Below are 17854 nucleotides of genomic sequence, written 5' to 3'. Positions count from 1 at the left end.
AGGAATCTGGCTCTTTGTTATTTTGTGTTCCTGGGGGTAGAACTATACTATTCTCCATTATATGGTGAACTGGTGGGTCAGAGAAGAAGTTAGGGGATGGAAAGAGAGACACTTCCAGCACCAAATTGGTCTAGCCAGGGTGAAGGAATAAGCCACCATATCTCCTAGCATACCTGGTATTTTTCACAACTTACTAGGGGTGCACTCTCCTTGTCTCCATGACCTTTGGAGGCATCATTTGATCATTGGCCCTACTGCATAGGTGAAGAAATAAAGACCCAGAGATGTGAAGTGACTTGCCCAAGGCCTCTCGACTGAGTGCCTGCATCTCAGAGTGCAAATCCATGAAGACTTTATAAAGGCTGTATGGAGGAGGAGGTAAATATTATTCCAAGGGAGCTGGGGGGATAACAATTATTGCTCGGGTAGGGCTGCCAAGGGGCTGGGAGTGGGAGGGATCCAAAGTCAGAGATGAGTCCCAAGACAGAATTCAAGGTTTAGAAAGGTGGGTAGGAGGATTTGAGGAGGTAAGGCAAAGACCTGGGTCACAAGGGGTGGAAGAAGCCTGCATTGGTGGATCCAGCTGATCCCCCTGGGCTTGGGGAATGTGACAGGAGCTGGGCAGAGGCATGTCAGGAGCCTCCTGCAGTCTGGCTTCCCCCAGGATCTGTTGGAGCAAAGAATTCCCGGCGGCTCCAGGGCTGGGAGGAGGAGTTTACAGCAGGCCCCAGCTTGCAGAGACAGAGAAAGCAGCTCCTGGGTCCAGCCCGAGAGGAGTGGTCTTGTGGCTCTCCGGCAGGCAAGGCAGGCAGTGGAAAGGGCGTGGCCTGGCAAGTACCATGTGGCCCCATCCCCTCTTAGGCCTCTACCCAACCCCATGTGCTGAGCCTCTCCACCCCAAAGAGAGTGGGAGCATCAGGGTTGAGGGAGGGGTAAGCAGGCAGAGGAAGAAGCCAGGGTGCCCAGGAGTCCCCAGTCCAAGAGGGGAGGCCCATGAAGCGCTCTCCGGCAACCCCCAGTCTGAAGAAAGAGTACAAGTCTTAATGGATCAGGTTAAGGTGCAAACCAGGACAGAGAAGATAATCATGGGGTGGGCTTGTAGGTGGAGGAGATGCCCAGGGAACCTCGTGATCAAAGTGGGATAATCCAGGTGGGTGCTCCAACCTCATGATGTGGGCTCTATGTTACATCAGCTGGAGATGGGGAGGGTGAGAGAATGGGGGCCACAGACCTGAGTGAAGTCTCATGCAGCGACAAAATGATCTTCTTTAGGCTTAACCCCAAGCAACTAAACTCTGAAAGGAATGGTTCATACAGAGCTGAGAGGAATCTCTTCCACATGCCCTCCACAGAGAGTGGCACCCTCCCCTGGAAATGAAGTCATCTCTCCAGTTTTGGGCCAGAGAGGCTGAAGGCCTGGCACTGTGAGACACTGAATCAGAAAGCTTGATGTTTGGAGGAAGCTTGGGGCCGACTCCTTTCCCCTTCCTGAGCTGGCCAGACATGCCCCCTAGGGTGCCAGTGGGGCTGAGTACCTCAGCATCATCAAACTGGGGGGCTGGGAAGAGCCAGCTGTAGGATGCATCCCATCTGAGGCACAGGGGAGCTTAGTCTGATGGTAGAGACAGGGTCTGCCTTACAAAGCCCCAGACTAGAGTGGAGAGTGGTGGTAGAGACACATTAGCCCACTCTGGTCCCTGCACCCAGAACTTAGCAAGATAAATTATCTGAATTTCAGAGAGGGTATGTAACTTGCCCAAGGTCACACAGCAAGTAGTATCAGATACAGATCTTTGGTTCGCAGAGCTGTGCCTTCCTCACCACTCTGTGATCCCAAGCCCCCTCCTGCTTCCCTGGATTGGAGTCAATGTCGGGAAGTGGGGAAGAGGGATCAGTGGAGACTTCTGAAGGAAAGGCCACTTAAACCCCCTTAAATAGCCTCTGGGTTCCCGTGGCAGAGCTGGACTCCAAGGACATGTCTGGGAGCCATGAGTTGTACCAGGAAGGGCTGGGGACAGAAGCTTTTCTTGCTAGAGCTTAGGAAAAGAAGTAGGCAAAGCTTCAGGGAACACAAACAATCAAGTCAGAATAAAATTATCGGGTTTCTGTGGCTGTTCAGCCTCTCTCCTCAACCACTCACCAGAGAAATGTTCCCAGAAAATAGATGGAGAGCTGGGAAAGGGAGAGAGAAAGGGAAGGGGGCAGGAGAAGAAAGAGGTAGAGAAAAAGAGACTGCCCCCCCGCCCCCCGCCTACACACATGTGCTGCTTGCACACAAGGAAGCTAGTCTGTATATTTCTGGACATGCATGTCTGTTTCTGCCTACGGTCAAGTTGCCGGGCATCTCCCTTTTGGTGCTTCGCTGTGTTGTGCTTCTCTCTGTGAGTATATAAGCTGCGAGGGCATCTCTCTGTGTTATGTCCATGTATAACCATGGGAATGCTTCATGTACACATGTGTCTACGTGTGGCTCTGCCCACTCCCTGCACCCCATTGTGTGTGTCCGCCTGCCTGTGTGCGTGTCTTCCGTGGGTTCATGTGTGCACACGCGGTGTCTGTGTGCCTAGCTCCCTGGGCCTGCTTGTCTCTAAGCATTTCTGTGGGGCCTTTGTATTGTGAGGTTAGGAGTAGAACGGCCTTTTATTTCCACCCCGACCACCAATTTTTTTTTTTTTTTTTTTTTTTTTTTTTTTTTTTTTTTTTTTTTTGAGACGGAGTCTGGCTCTGTCACCAGGCTGGAGTGCAGTGGCGCAATCTCGGCTCACTGTAACCTCTGCCTCCTGGGTTCAAGTGATTCTCCTGCCTTAGTCTCCCTAGTAGCTGGGACTACAGGTGCCCGCGACCATGCCTGGCTAATTTTTGTATTTTTGCAGAGACAGGGTTTCACCATGTTGGCCAGGATGGTCTCCAGCTCTTGACCTCATGATCCGCCCACCTCGGCCTCCCAAAGCGCTGGGATTACAGGCATGAGCCACCGCGCCCAGCCCTATTCCCCCTTTTTAAGCAATCTGCACAGGCCAGGAAATGGGGAAGTGGAGGCGTGGTGAGGAGGCCGCTTGTCTCTCTCGAAGTGTTTTCATCTTGGAAGGAGAGAGAGCAGTCACCCAAGGACTCACTGATAGAATTTCTCCTGGCTCCCCAGGTCCAACAGCCATGCTGCTCAGAGTAGGGGCAGGGGCACGAGGTGGGGTGGGGTGAGGTGAGGAGAAACAAGAGCTGACGGAACTCTTCCTCTTTACCCCACCTTGAAATGAGAGGGGGAGATATGAAAGAGAAACACTATGGGGTCGGTGACTTTTTCTTTTCAACCATCATTGTTAAAACATTACTCACCTCCTGGAATGGGGCTCCCAGGTCAAGGGGAACCCTAGGCTCTTGAAAGCCAGCTCCTTCATGGGCGGGCTTGAGAGGGTCTTTGCAGAGCCCTGAAGTCCATCCCCACACCTTGTTTTAACCCCCTGCCTCCCAGCATCTACCTCTCAGCTCCATCATGTCCCCCTCCTGCCTCCTCCTGGCCAAATGAGGCCTGGGAAGGAAAGGGTTATCCCAGGGGCAGAGGGGATGGGAAACACCTGTAGGATGCCTTTTGGAAGGAAGAAGCCTCTGTGCATTCAACTGAGAGGAGCTTTGCCATCACTATAATGGGAGGAATTGAGATTAGACACCAGGCAGAAACTAGACAGACTTCGAGCAGGGAGGAGAGAAATAAGTGTCCCGTCAGCTCCTTGGTGGAAGCAGGAAATCACTGTCCACCTTCTAAAGACTTTTCCTTTCTCTACCCACATCCCTTATAAATTCTGGGGAGGTCCTTGATCTCCAAAGCCCCCGTCTACACAGGCCTCAGCTACTGGGATAACATTCCATTGACTCTCTGGATACAATCCCAGAGGCAAGTCCAGGCATCCAAACTCAAATGAGGTTTGGAGCTGAGTAATCAGCTGCTATGGCATTGCAGACATTTTGTCGGGGAACAACCAGCTCCCCACCCCCACCTCAGATTTGGGGGTGGAGGAGGGGCAGCCTGTCACTGGGTGTCTTCCCCCTCAACCATCACCACCACGTTCTCCCTCTTCCCACCTGCAAGTAATTTGGCCAGTGGGAGGGCAGTTAAGATTGCAGTGTGGAATCCCTCAAGATCTGTGTGTATTTGGTGAGGAGGGGGCTACCTCCCTTCCCCTCAGACCCCATGTGCCCTTTTCCTCTTCACGGCAGCAAATTACTTGTAATTATCTCACATTGAAAGCCTTCAGGAGCTGCTCCCAAAATTGCTTTAATTGAATTAATTAAATCTCATTTTGTTGGGGGAAAACATGGAGGCATGACCTAAAATAGTATACGGGGAGAGGGAAGGTTGAGTGACCCAGAAAGGTGGGGAAGCCCAAGTCAGCTTCCCTGTAGCTGAGACCCTTGTAGTGCCCTGGACGTTCTCTGAACACACTTTCCCGTCTTCCAGTTTCAGCTGACTTCAGATGCACTGTGCTGCGTCTTCTGCATTTGGGACCTTGCCTGTATCCAGCTCTCGGATGGTGGTGACCAGGGATGTTTTGAGTTCTCCAGCCTCATTCCTCGTCTGCCTCCTTAGGAGGCAGTTCTCCCAGGGGCAGAAGGTGAATGGATGGCAGTAAGAATTCCCCCTCGCTGTAACCCCTCCTCTTCTTCCCCTGATAATAACAGCAGTTGTAAATGCCATTTATTAAGTGCTTACTATGTTCCAGGCACCATGTCAAGCGTGTTACAAGCACTATCTCATTTTGTCATCACAATCACTCTGCAAAGCAAGTCCTATTAGTATTCTCATCTTGGGTGGGGGTGGGGGATGGGAAAAAGCAAGGCTCAGAGAGAGGTTAAGTAACTCACCAAAAGTCACACTGCTAGAAGATGACAGAGCCGGGACTCTTTGTAGCTTAAAGCCCCTGTTCTTCACCACCCAGTCTTGGTCCCCCTCCCTTACTGACCCAATATTCCCAGTGGGGCTTCCTCAGGGAAAGGAACCATGGGGTTCTCCTTCTACAGCCCTGATGGCCTGAGGGAAGGGAACTGGGCACCTCCTCCACTGGGAGCTCCAGGCCCATCACTGCCTGGGAGCTCCAGGCCCATCACTGCCCAGGAGCTCAGGGAAACTGGGCCAGCTCCGAAATGGAAAAGAGGTTCCCATTTCCCCTGAAAAGGATGGATAGAAGGAGGGGGGGCCGGAGGGGGGTGGACGCTGTCAGCTCAGGGCCTCTAGCTGAGAGAGTAATTACACTCCTTGTGCTACTTAACTTTACAACCTGGGCTGTTGTTTTAACAATGTGACTTGTGTTGGGCTGTCCAATTAATCTCGCCTTTGGAGGCTTTCCTAGATGGGGCGGTAGATCTTATCTTGGGTCTGTAGAAAGAGGAGTGTGCAACCTGCAGTGGGCGGGAACAGCTGCCTGGAGGGCCTGTGGCCTCAGAGGAGACCAAGAGGAGAGAACTGGGCCTGGGGTGACAGAGAGCCAGTGGAGCCTGGGGCTTGGAGCAGGGGAAGGCATTGTAGGAAGAGGAAGATATTTATCCTCCTGGCACTCCCATTCCTCACCACTCCTGGATCTTGGCTTTGGTCTACCCATGCCATGTGCCATCCCCAAGAGAATTCTCTGGGAGTGTTTTGTGGAATAGGGGTGGTCACTGACCCAGCACAGGGTGAGGAACAGGGGCTGAGGAGGAACTGACTGTAGGCGTCAGGAGCTGGGGGATTTCATACCCCTCTGCCCTACACATGACTCCAATTTGGGCTTCTCTCTGGCCTGCAGCGGTTGGCTGGAAGTGTCTGAGTGGGCTTTTCAGACTGGGACAGGCACCGAGTTTGCAGTGTCTGGGAACAGGTCTAGGCAGTCAGAGGGAAGCTCAACTTGGAAGCTTTTTGCCTGGATTTGGAGGCCCCTCCCCCAGCCCCTCAGGCCATGCTGGGCTGGATTCGCTGAATTATTCTGCCACCCTTGTCCTCAGCTCCCCTCCCAAGGCGTTCCTTATCCTGCTGATCCTGGTGGGAGCAGGGGTGGTGCTATGTAGTCCAGTGAGGTGTGGTGGCCAGGAGTCTGTCAGGTCCTGCTGCTCCCCAGGCCGCCCGCCCTTCTCACCCAGCACTGACCCCTCTGGCCCAGGCTGGATTGGAGGCCCTTGACAATACCCACGCCACCATCTGTGTTTTCCTTTGCCTGGAACTCACCACACCAGCGTCTGGTCATTTGTTTGCTTCAGTCACCATGGTATCCCTAGGATCTAGCAGAGCACAGGGTCTCCAAATATTTCTTGGATGGAAGAGAATTCCAGTTCTTTTTGGTGTTTTCCTTCTCAGACCTGCCCCTCCTCCTTCCCCAAGGTGAGCTGAGGCCATCCTGCCCCCAAGCAGCACACTTCTCCAGGTAGGACTGGACCGGATCCGTGGGTGTGTCCTCTCTCAAGGTGAACAGGGCCTCTCCCTGGGCTAAAGGTGGGGCCTGGGGGCTGGTAAGGTGCCTGGCTCCCTCCTGAACTGGGCCAGGAGAGCATCTCCTGGGAAGGAGCACTCAGACCCTGCATGAGCATCTCCTGGGTTCACATGGGAGCATATGAAACTGTGGACGTTGTTAGAACATTCCAGAGCCAGAATCACAGAGCTAGTTAGTGGCCAAGACAAATCTAGAATCCAGTGCCTCTGATACCTGTAATTCCATGGTAGAAAAGTCAGATGGGCCAGAAGAGATGCATGACCAGCCCCTACCCATAAGAAGTCAGGAAACAAACACATCTCACAGCCAGAATGCAATGTTTTGTACAAACTTTAATCTCTGGAAGCTGGTGGTGTGAAGCTCAAGCTCCAATTCGTTCTAAATCTGCACAGTTCCTTTGAACAGAGACAGCTGCAAGGAGCTGAATCAATGGGCCTACCCACCTATTTGGGTTGTCTATACCTGCACTAATCCAGAGAGCCAGTTTGTCCCCATTTCCCCCCAAGTGTTACTTTACCAGGTTTCCAAAAGTGTGTGCCCGTGGGTTCGTTAGGGATTAGGGATGGGGAATAGAAGGGAGCCTCTCAATAAATACCTATTGAATTATATGGATAATTGGATCCATTATCTATTCAAAAAGGGGAGATGGGGAGGGGGTGGGAAAGAGGGCTTTTTTTTTTTTTTTTTTTTTTTAGGAGGAAAGCATAAATTACCCATAGGTCCACAAATTCCACATTTCTCTGCATCTCTTCTACCTCCCAGTATGGTAAGTAGGTAAATCAGTTATGGGGGTAACGGGCTGACCTCCAAGGAAAAATCGCTGGGTGGGTGGGAGCTGATGGTGGTCCACTTCTGCTTTTGCTCACAAATGGGTTGTGCAAGGCCAAAGGCATACAAAGAAAAAAAAATACTCAATGTTTCTTGCTGATTTTGCACCCAGGCTGTAGTGGCGATTCAGTCCTTTTCAAGAAAGCAGGGGGAGGAGAAAGGGAGAGAGGGAAGAAGGAGTGGGGGAGTGGCAAGACCAAGGGTTCTGGGGACAGTCTCAACTCCAGCCAATGGCTCTCTCTCCAGAGTCTTTGTCCAGCTGGAGGGAAGGTGTCCAGTCCATGGTAGTGGTGGGGACAATGATTATATAAGGCTGAGGTCCTTGATTTAGCTGTTAGGGTTAGGGGTACAGGCTCTGCTCCATTCCTTTTTCTCCTCTAACTGCTTGTCCTCCAGAGAAAACCCATCTGGAGCTGGTTTCCTCCCAGCCCAGAAGGGGTGCAGGTGGACTGCCTGGGTCCTGGGCTTTGCAGGAAGGCTGTGGGCCTGACCCGCCCTTCCCCAGATTCACATCATCTGAGGCGAAGCCAGGACATCTGAGGAGTGATGCTGATACCAGGCTCCAAAGCTGTTGCCATAGCCACTGGTGGGCAGGGTCCCTGCCTTGGGTAGATCCCAGAGGGAGGGGAGGGGTGGGGAGCAGGGAGACACAGAGAAGGTCCTCCCAGGGAAGTCCCCTTCCTGCCCCCCAGAATTCTGCTTCAGGAGCTTCTTATACTTGGAGCGTTTGTTCTGAAACCAGATCTTTACCTTCGGGAAGAAAAGGGGAAAGAATGAAAGATCAGGAGGAAGATATGTGTGAAAAGTTTCGAGGAAGGGAAAGGGATCCAGGTGCAGGCGCAGTCCTGGGAGACCAGCAGTTCCCTAGGCTGGGAACATTTGCTCCAGTCCCCCACAGCCCCAGAAGCCTTCTGAGTTCCTGCCTCTGAGCTAGTATCCATGTCTCCCTGTCTGACCTACCCTCCTCTTCCTGACCCACTCCACCCCACCCGCACATACATGCACACCTTTCAACACATTCCCCCCAAGGCTTACTAAGAGCCAGCTATGAACATTCCCTGGAGAACTGTGACAACAGGGCCACAGCACCAATCCATCAGTCATTCACAGCTGGGGCTGGGGGATGAGTTCCCAGAGAACCAGGGAAGGTGAGAGATGGGGAAGGACGACACTGGCCCCACCTGGGTCTGGGTGAGGCCGAGCTGCGCTGCCAGCTGGGCCCTCTCGGGCAGCGCCAGGTACTGCGTGTGCTGGAAACGCTGGTTTAGGTGCTGCAGCTGCAGGCTGGAGTAGATGGTCCTCGGCTTGCGGAGCTTTTTGGCCGGTGCCTGAGGGCGCCGCTCGGAGGGTTCCGGGGACAGCCGCGGCTTCTCCGAGTCTGGTGGGCAGCACAACACGGTGTAGGGGGCGAGGAGGGAGCGAGGGGGTAGGACGGACAGTTTCATAAGCTTATTTGCATCTCGTCTGCATGCCGTCGGCAGCAAATAGCAAAAAGCGCAGCCACCAGGATCGCCCCCTTGGCCCCTGCCCTCTACCTTCCGCGTGGAGCGTTTCAACCCCCACGTTCACCGCGCCAGGTGATACAAGACGCAGTTCTGCTCCCAGGGAGCTCCCACTCGTATGGGTCCTGTGACCCTAGGAAGAAAGCGCCGAGGGCCACAGCCAGGGTACCGCGGCGCCTGCGGTGGGAGGTCGGAGTTCAGCCACGGGCGGTGGCGCCAGCTTGGGGTAGGGCGAGGCAGAAAGGCTAGGTCCAGGGCTGAGCCGAGGCCTAGAGATGACAGAGGAAGGACATTGCAGGCAGAGGCTCAGAGCAATGCTCAGAGGCTTGAGACGGTGTCCGCGTGGCAGCCTCCGGCTGCGGCCAGCGGGGTGGGTGAGAGGCCCGGCTGAGAGGACCTTGAATACCAGTCTCGCAGCGCTGATAGTGACCCCGGGTTTGCCCTGGCCTCGCCTACTGTAACGGGCTGCCCCTCTGCTCAGGCGCACCCTGCAGGAAAAGTGACCATGTCTCCCCCGCCACACCGTGGCCGCCTGGGTTTCCAGGGACGCCCAGAAGCCGGGTCTGCGTGGGGCAGCCCCTTCCTTCGTTGGGCAGCGCGCACAGAGCGGTTCCGGCGGCGGGGAAGGTGACCCAGGTTCCAAGAGCGCGCAGCGTAGCCCGGCGGGGCCACTCCTGGATCGCGCTGCGGTGCCGCCGCGGGGGATCTGGTCAGCTCTGGCCCGCCTAGCTCTCCAGGAATCTCGGCCGCGGGACAGCCCAGCCCTAGAATGCTGAGGGACAGGGGAGGGTTGGGCCGAGGGGTTTCTGTTCTTCCGAGCCAGCCACCCTAACCTGCGCGGCTCTACGGGGACGCTGCAGAGGTCCCAGGCAATGGGAGGAGTAGGGCGGATGGAGCAGCCGCAATGCCCGGGGGCTTAGGACAGCGTTCGCTGCATTCCCTGCGGGTCTGTCCAGCCGACCTGAGCCGAGAGAGAGCGGCTTCTGTCCGCCCGCGTCCCCCCACCTTCTTCCCCTAGTTGGGCTCACCCTCCACACGTCAGTGTACCCGCCCTCGGCCAGCCGCGGTCACCAGCTGCCGTCACCTCCCCCGCATCCCTCACCCGTGGCCTCGGGCGCTGCGGGCTTCTGAGATCCTCCCTCCTCGACCCTGCCTCAACCAATTCCCAGAAAAACCGTTGGGTTTCCGCTCCCGCCCGCGCCTGTCCTGCCTCCCCTGCCTCGACCCCACTGCTGGCAGCTCTGGGCTGGCAGCCCAGAGCCCACCCGCGCCTCTCTGGCTGCATGGACTGCGCAATTCGAGCGGGGACGCAGAGTCTCTGAGGCCGACCCGGTTGCTGAATTCGCATAGCCCTCCGCGCCCCAACGCTCCCAGCAGACCCCCTCCAAGTTCCTTCCCGGACAGCTGCCTTTCCCTACCCCAGTTCCAGCAAGTTACGACTGGATCTGCCCGGGTCGCGATCATGGAGCCCCAAGGCCTCCCTCCAGGCCCGCTGCTCCCGACGGCTCAACGGGGTGGTGGCACCGCTCACTTGGAGCCAAACCTTTTCCCAAGGCAGGAGTGGACATAGAGTGGAAGTAAAAGGAGGACCCCAAGCTCTCGATCACATGCCCTCCACTCTAGAGCGCCCAAACCCACCAGTTCCAGCAGAGAAATGCTAGAAATGTATTCTAAGGAAATCTGGGTGTGTGTGGTTTTTCGCTGGATGGGGGAAAGTCCTTAAAGAAAATGAACTCTCCACTCTGTTGTCCTTAGATCTCAGACAAGACTGACAACACCAACCTTACTGCCAGCAATTCCCCTGAGGACAAGGTCATGATATTCCCACCCCAGTCCCCAAACACATAACACACACAAACATATCCTATTAGCATACACTAAAGGACAGTCAAAGGGATTCATTTGAAAAACTAGAACTACTCCTCCCTGCAACTGCGCCCACTCCAGCCACACCCCGCAGCCCAGGAGAGACAGCCACAGTTCTGTCACAGAAGGCAGTTAATTTTGGGGCGGTTGGAGGAAGCTCCCTAAAATCGATGCTCCTGGCCACATGCTTTACCCATCTATACATCAAAGAAGTTGAGCTTCTAAATCCTAGGGTCACTTCTGGCTCTGATGGTTTGTGAGCATGTCAGAGCCACAGGAGAAGGGAGGAAGATGTCTTGGTCCTGAGCTGACTCCAGTGAAGTCACCTAATGGATGTGCCTCCTTGGAAGAGATTGCCAAAGACAATTGCAGGAGGAGGGGGTGAGCAATTAGATGGAGGCAGAGAGTCCAGGGACCTGGAGGCTAAGCTGGAGCCAGTGCAGATGGGATTGTGGGCAATGCCATACCCACATTGTATGTCAGCTCAGCTGCAAGGCCCAGGATCCCAAAGACGGCCAGGTTCTCCGCTTCATTGAGGCCTTCCAGTGAGCACTTTCTCAGGAGCTCAGAGTTGCTCCAGGCAACGGGAACTGTGGCCTAACCTACCCCAAAGCCAAAGAGTGGAGATGACAGCGATGGCCGGCTCCTTTGGCTGGAAGGCTGAGGTAGTCAGGGAGAGATGAGCGACTTTCCTACCAGCCTTTGGCTACCTTCTCAGAACAATGGATAGAGGGGTCGTACTCCCAGATTCTGCCAGGCCAGCTTCCAGTCAAGGTCAGGCCTGGTCTGAGGAGAGCGGGTAAGGCCAGGGAAGGGAGAGGACAGAGCCCAGAATAAGCCTCGATGTCTACAGCCCTCCTACCAGGACTTGATCTGTTTTTCAGTGTTTGGCTTGATCACTGCTTTCTGAGACAAGACTAACGCAGAGAGGGGCGACAATGGGGCAGGAAGGGAGTACAGGACGGGTGCTGGGGGATTCTGACAAAGGGGCTAGGCCCCCATCCCCACATCTGGATTGCTTCAGTTTTCCATTACTAGTAGGTACAGACAGCCCCGCTGCTCCAGGTGGGGGGCTGGGGGGGCCCTCTCGCCTGTCTTTACACAACTGCAAATCGAAACCAGGTCGGTTTTGAAAGGAGACCTAGATCAACTCTCCCCCGCCCCTCCCCCCGTGTCTCCCGCCCCATCCCTTCGCCCTCCCCCCACCCCCACATCCCAGGGAATCCAAGGAAGGTTTGAATCCCGCTAGCTGCGTCCAACCAGGCGAGGGAGAAGTTTAGGGGCGCACAGGAGCCGAACCCCAGAGGTGGGAAGAGCCTCCACGGCCGAACTTACCTGCCTCGAGTTCCTGAGGGTGCTCTGCAGGTCCGCAGAGGGGCTGAGAGAGCGCCGCGGGTTGCTGGCAGGACAGGTAGGAGTCTCCGGGGTTCGCTGGCTCGGTGTAGGGGTAAGACAGGAGGTGGCCATACGGCCTGGAGTAGGACAAACTGGGGGAGGCTGCGGCTGTAGGGGACAGGCCAAGCGGGTAGGCAGCCGCTACCGACGGGACAGGGGCGAGGTCTGGGAAGACAGCTTTGGAGGCGTCCCGGCCGGGGAGGGGGCAGGGCAAAGAGGTCATTGTGGCCAGGGCCCGGGCAGAAGGGCCATGGCCCGGCACGTAGTCCGCTCCCGCTGCCAACTCTCTTTTCCAAGCCTCCGGCGTTGGGCCGCACGGGCCCCCCAGCCAGCAGCCCCCACACTTAAGATCCCGGAGAAAGTGTCTCTCTGAGCCTCTTTCAGCGGAGAACGCGCGCCTGGGAAAGGGGTTCCGGGGGGGTGCCCCCCCATGACTTTCCCCTCCCCCCCTAAATCCATGGGGGCCCCCTCCTCTCCATCGGGTTCGGTTCCCGGGACCCGACGGGGGCCCCGCCCTCTTAGACGTCCCGGATTGGCTACCGCCCGCGGTGACCTCACGGAGACTTGGAGCCGGGCCCCGCCCCCCGGGACAGCCCGCTGTAGAGAAGTGGTAAATGGGAGGGGGGCGGTGCGCACGCTCCAGGCCGGTCTATCTCGGGGTCTCCTCCGAGAGGTGCTGGGGTTGCAGAGCGATTGGTGCAGTCCAGGAACCTCGGTTATAATGGCAGAAATGCTAGAGAGGTGGCGAGCCTGGATGCCCAAGGGACAGGGAGCTGGGTGGTGGGCAGAGGCCCTGGGGCTGCGGAGACGCAGGGAATCTGTATTTGCAGTCTCCCGATTTCGGGGATCTGCACGTCGATTCTGGTCCAGCCGCGGTGGACCTGAAGGGGAGTCAAGTGCAGACCGCCAGCGCCAGCCGCTTAGTCAGCGCGTCGGAATGCGCCGCTGCTGAGCGCCGGCAGTTTGTTGGTAAATAGACGCCGGGGCTGGGAGGGTGCCGCCCGGCGCCCAGCCTGCCCCGCACGCGTGTGGCGCGCACGCCCCCGCGGGGCGCCCTGGGCCTGGCACGCCGAGACCGCCGCCGCTGCACCCCACCGCCCTGCGTGCTGGCTTCCGCTTCCGGCAGGGGCCCTGGTTTGGTTGCGACACCGCAGCTCCTTGCAGGCCCCCGAAGCTGAAGAAGGGATCCGCCCTCTGGGCTTAGCCTGTGCGGTGCCCCGCCTTTCCTGGCGCCGCAGGGGGCTGAAGTGTTGCTTGAACCCGGACGAAATCTGGGAGTGGGAGATGAGTCCAGTTGGATGGCTCCTGGGCGGGCACAGGAAATACTGCAGGCCAGTCTCCCTGGCGCATTTTCCAGGCTGTGTTCAGGACTTGCTTCTAAACATTAGTATCCATGGCCTCGATGGACACGTGTCCACGTATACAAGCATTTATTGACACGTGTACACAACTACACAGGGACTCCATTCAAATACAACATGTATACTCACATATACCAACATGGAGGTACCTACACTGATGTTCACACTAGCATTCCTCTATAAAAAGAGAGGTTCATTTGTAAATCTGCAAACACTTTAGGCTGTGATGTGTATACATCTACCTAAAGATGAATTAGCACTATCCCTGAATAAAAACACTATCTAGTACTTGTCTCTTACATGGATTCATGAGTATACAAGTCAAATCACTGGTGTACCTACTCGAAAATACAGAAGATCCAAGCATATAAAATGTATACTTGTGTTCCTGCTCTATGAGAAATACCTGTCCACACACATCTAAGATGCCTTATGTTAGATGTGTCCCTAAACTGCCAGTCTTCACAAATTCCCCAGCATACCCAAACACCTGTTCCCACTTTATGCAACTGGGCAGGCATATTCATGTTTGTACACACACACATGCTCTCATTGTTAGCGTTCAGAGTGAAGGTAGCCCTCGTAGAATTGGGAGACGGAAGAGGATGGTGATAAGAAAGAGAGATCAGGCAAGGTGGCTCAGGCCGGTAATCCCAGCATTTGGCCCAGGCAGGCAGATCGGTTGAGCTCAGGAGTTTGAGATCAGCCTGGGCAACATAGGGAGACTCATCTCTACAAAAAGTACAAAAATTAGCTGGTCATGGTGGTGTATGCCCGTAGTCCCAGCTACTCAGGAGACTGAGGCAGGAGGATCACTTGAGCCCTGGAGGTTAAGGCAGCAGTGAGTTGAGATCATGCCACTTCACTCCAGCCTGACTGACCGAGTGAGACTCTATGTCGAAAAAAGAAGGAGGAGGATGAGGAGGAGGAGGAGGCAGCAGCCTGGAAGAATAGGAGAAAACACTGGCTGGGGAATGGAGCCCAAGCCTCCTTAGACAAAATCAATCAAATGGGTGTGCAGGGGTGGTTGAAGTTCAGTCAGGTGTCCTGCAAGGAGGAAGAGCAAGTCTATTTCAAACTGGACTCCCCAGTGGAATAGATAGAGGTGAGTTTTTCCAAGGAGAGACTCTAGCACCTGGCTTGGAGCTCTTTGTCTTGAAGCCTTGGAGCCGGGAAGAAGGGGCTTTTGCAGGGGAGCTTCCTCCTCTGGGCAGCTGGAGAACCCACTGCCCTCTCGTCCAACAGGCTGTGGAGGGTTTGCTCAGTAGAGAAATGCTTATTCTATGTGGGACTACCTTTCTCCCTTTCTTCCTTAATTCTCGCCATGCCACCATCTCCTTAGAGCTGGAGCAGTGAACCTGTGAAGATATATATCCTTCTAAACCTTTCATTCTACCATCACCATTTTCCTCTACAGGGATGGAGGCAGCCTTACAGCAGTGCTGAGGAGAGTTTCCAGGGATGGCATCAAAGGTGTGCATCAAAGGAAGAGAATGTTTTTTGGGTGGGGTTGGCTGTGAGGGAGGGTTTCCCAAAGGAAGTGCTTTTGAGCTGGAGTTGACAGGATAAGTGGAAAGACATTCCCTCTTAGAACCATGTGCACAGAATCCTTTCTTGTCAGACCCAGGAGAGAAGGGCAGGCATGGGTTTCCTGGCAGGGTTCTGCCACAGTTGGCTTTGGGCATCCTCCAAAGCCAGGAGATCCCCAGTGCATACTTGTCTTAAGTTCTAAGCTCTCAGGGCTCCTCTGAACTCAGAGGATCTTCACCCCTATGCAGCAGCAGGACATACTCTGCAGCCCTTTGGAATTTATCAAGCACTCACAACATCCAAGTCCTGTGCATCCACACACACACACACACACACACACACACACACACGCTCAAACTCCAGGCACTATTATCCCCATTTTACAAATGAGGAAACATCTCCTTCCATCATCACCTGTTTCTTCAAGGCTCCCTTCTCCCATATTCCAGAGGGTGTGGGGCTGGGGCACCTGCTTGGGATAACCTGGGGTCTCCTCAGAAGCAGGCTCCCCAGGGAGGGATCCTCTCCAATAGGAGTCTCATCTCACCAACCTCAGGAAAGGTGGACGTGGTGAGGATGTGGTCTGGGAAGCACAGTAATCTCGTATTGGATCAGAGGGGAGAGAGGATGCTTGCTTAGGAAAAAAAGTTGAACCAATACAGAGACGATTAGCATGGCCCTTGCACCAGGACGACATGCAAATTTATGAAGCATTCCATATTTTACAAAAAAATTTTTAAAGAGGGAGGGCTGGCTTGAGACCCTTGAGGCTTGGGTTCTGGTCCAGTTCAGCCACGAAGTTGCTGGTTGGGATATTTTGCATCAGTCATTTGCCTTCTCTGAGACTGGTTTACCCAGAAGGGATAAAAGAACTGAGCTGGACTAAGAACTCCAAGCCTTTGTCATTTGCTTTATGACAAATTGCAAAAACTAAAATCCAAAACCATAAGAAAACCAAGAAGAAGAAGTGGGGGAAGGAGGAGGGATGGAAAGAAGGAAGAAAAAAAGAGAACTCTCTCCTGTCACTACCAATACCTCAGGCCCCGGGATCTTCACAAAAGCCAGAAGTGGCTCTCCCAACTTTCCCTCACAGATCCTCTCGCTTAGCGCAAGGGGCCTGCTCGGAAAACTCCAGCACCCTGGTGATGCCGCGGGGACAGACGGCGGGGTCCAGAGTTGGGGGGAGGGGATATGGCGCCGCGGGGCTCTAGGGATTGGGCCGAGGCGCAGGGATTGGACCTGATCCGCTGGGTGGACGGTAGTTTGCTTACTCTTCTTGGGTCGCCGGGCAAAGGCCATCGCAACCGCTCCAGTAATAATTCCTTGCGCAGCACAAGCACCCACGGAGGTGAGATGCATTCCTTGTTTGATCACCCCGAGTTCCGACCTTCCCGGTAGCGGGAATTCCCTCCGAACCAGCCCCTTCCCTGGCGGTCTATCACGGGCACCCCTAACACTTGGTGAGTGCGCAGTGCTCTCGGCACAGTCTCTGGGCTCCATACGATGCCTACCGCACGCCCTAGCAGAGGAGGTCTCTGTCTGCCCCTGCAGCCGGACGCCGAGGTCTGTAACCCCGAGCCAGCACTCAGAGCCGCACCTGCGCGGATCTGCCAGCGGAACGGAGATTCCACCGCGACCATAGTCCTCCTCACTCCGCGGCCCTCCGGGATTATCCGTGCCCTTTCTCCTCCATCCCACCCACCGGCCCCAAAACGAACTTGTAGTATAGTATTGTCATTCGCAGTGATTTTCAGTTTTATTTGGAAGGACCTTTCTTTCTTAGTAACTCAGGTTGAAGAAACTGAATAATTCGGTTTGGCGGCGGGAAGGAAAGAATCAGATCTTCGCCCCAGCCTGCCTGAGCTCGGCCCCGCGCGCTGTGGATAGAGCCCCCGCATTCAGCGAGGCCCGGAGAATGGGCAGTCTGAAGAGACCTGCGTCCCGCCTCTCCGATTTGACTTTTCCTGAAATTTGGAATTATTGCGCCTCTTTTTCTCTTTCTGATCGAGCATTTAGTGCTGGCGCAAGCCGGGCAGCCGACTGGTTACTGAGCCCACGGCCAGCCCGGCCGTGTGCTTCCATTTGCGCTCACCTCAGCACTCCCCTGAGCGCTTTCTCAGGGATTGGAGTTCCCGCCTCATTTCCCAAATAACCCTGGAGAAGCTCCCGGGGGAGGAGGAGGGGAGAGGCCTTGGGGTCAGCACCACTTCTATCCCAGCACTGCAGTGGGGCTCCCCACGCCCGTCTCCCGCTTCACCATCGGCGACGCTCTCCCGGAGTCTTCTTTGCATTACTTGCAAATTTCAGCCTCTGCTCAGGAAAAGTCTTCTATTTGAGATTAGCTGGGATGTTTTATGCACACACTAAACATGTTAAAAACAAAACTAGGAAAAATTCTTGGGACACGGGGTGGGGGGACGGAGGAAGAGAGAGAGAGACAGAGAGAGAGAGAGAAAACGGTTAACAAAAAATGGGGCGGTTTTGAGGGTGTCTTGGAGGCAGGCTGCGCCACTGGGGAGCCACGCGACGCTGAACTTCGCTGGATGAGGGAGCAGGAAATACCCCGGGATTGGGGACGCGTGGGCTGGGGGACGCGTAACTTCCAGGCTCGGTGGCCCGGAGCTCTGAAGTTTTCCCTCGGTGTCCCAGCCCCGGACCCGGTGGACCAAAACGAGGCGCCCGCACCAGGAGCTGGACTGACAGACCGCCGGCTGGCCTGCCAGGGCGCCCCGGGGAAACATAGCGAGCCGGCGAGAGGCCCTGAGGCCAACCCGGCTGCAACGAATTTGCCCGGCCGCGAACGAAGGCAGCTCCGCCGGGATCTTCAGACCTTCCCAGACCTAGGCATGGAAAGTAGGCGTTTCGCCGACGTCTTCATCGCCGGGTGCAGGGTGAAAGCCGGAGGTGGGAGTACTGGGAG

At 55.4% G+C, this 17854-nt stretch overlaps 1 protein-coding gene and 1 non-coding gene across 2 annotated transcripts; one reads left to right on the top strand and one right to left on the bottom strand.

Moving 5' to 3' along the window:
- Positions 1–6766: 6766 nt before the first annotated feature.
- On the bottom strand, positions 6767–12546 carry DLX4 (distal-less homeobox 4). Its single transcript, XM_003817471.6, has 3 exons — positions 11984–12546; positions 8462–8658; positions 6767–8030 (listed from the first exon to the last, which is right to left on the bottom strand). The coding sequence occupies exons 1-3, from the start codon at positions 12264–12266 to the stop codon at positions 7788–7790; spliced, it is 723 nt and encodes a 240-aa protein (XP_003817519.3). The 5' UTR covers positions 12267–12546; the 3' UTR covers positions 6767–7787.
- Positions 12547–15557: 3011 nt separating this feature from the next.
- On the top strand, positions 15558–15659 carry LOC112437608 (U6 spliceosomal RNA). The gene has a single exon (XR_003026176.1). It is a non-coding gene; the product is annotated as a U6 spliceosomal RNA (small nuclear RNA).
- The last annotated feature ends 2195 nt before the right edge of the window (positions 15660–17854 follow it).

The sequence above is a fragment of the Pan paniscus genome, chromosome 19, assembly GCF_029289425.2.
Source record: "Pan paniscus chromosome 19, NHGRI_mPanPan1-v2.0_pri, whole genome shotgun sequence".
In the NCBI taxonomy this organism is placed as follows: domain Eukaryota; kingdom Metazoa; phylum Chordata; class Mammalia; order Primates; family Hominidae; genus Pan; species Pan paniscus.
This window is presented reverse-complemented; position numbering and strand designations above follow the sequence as displayed.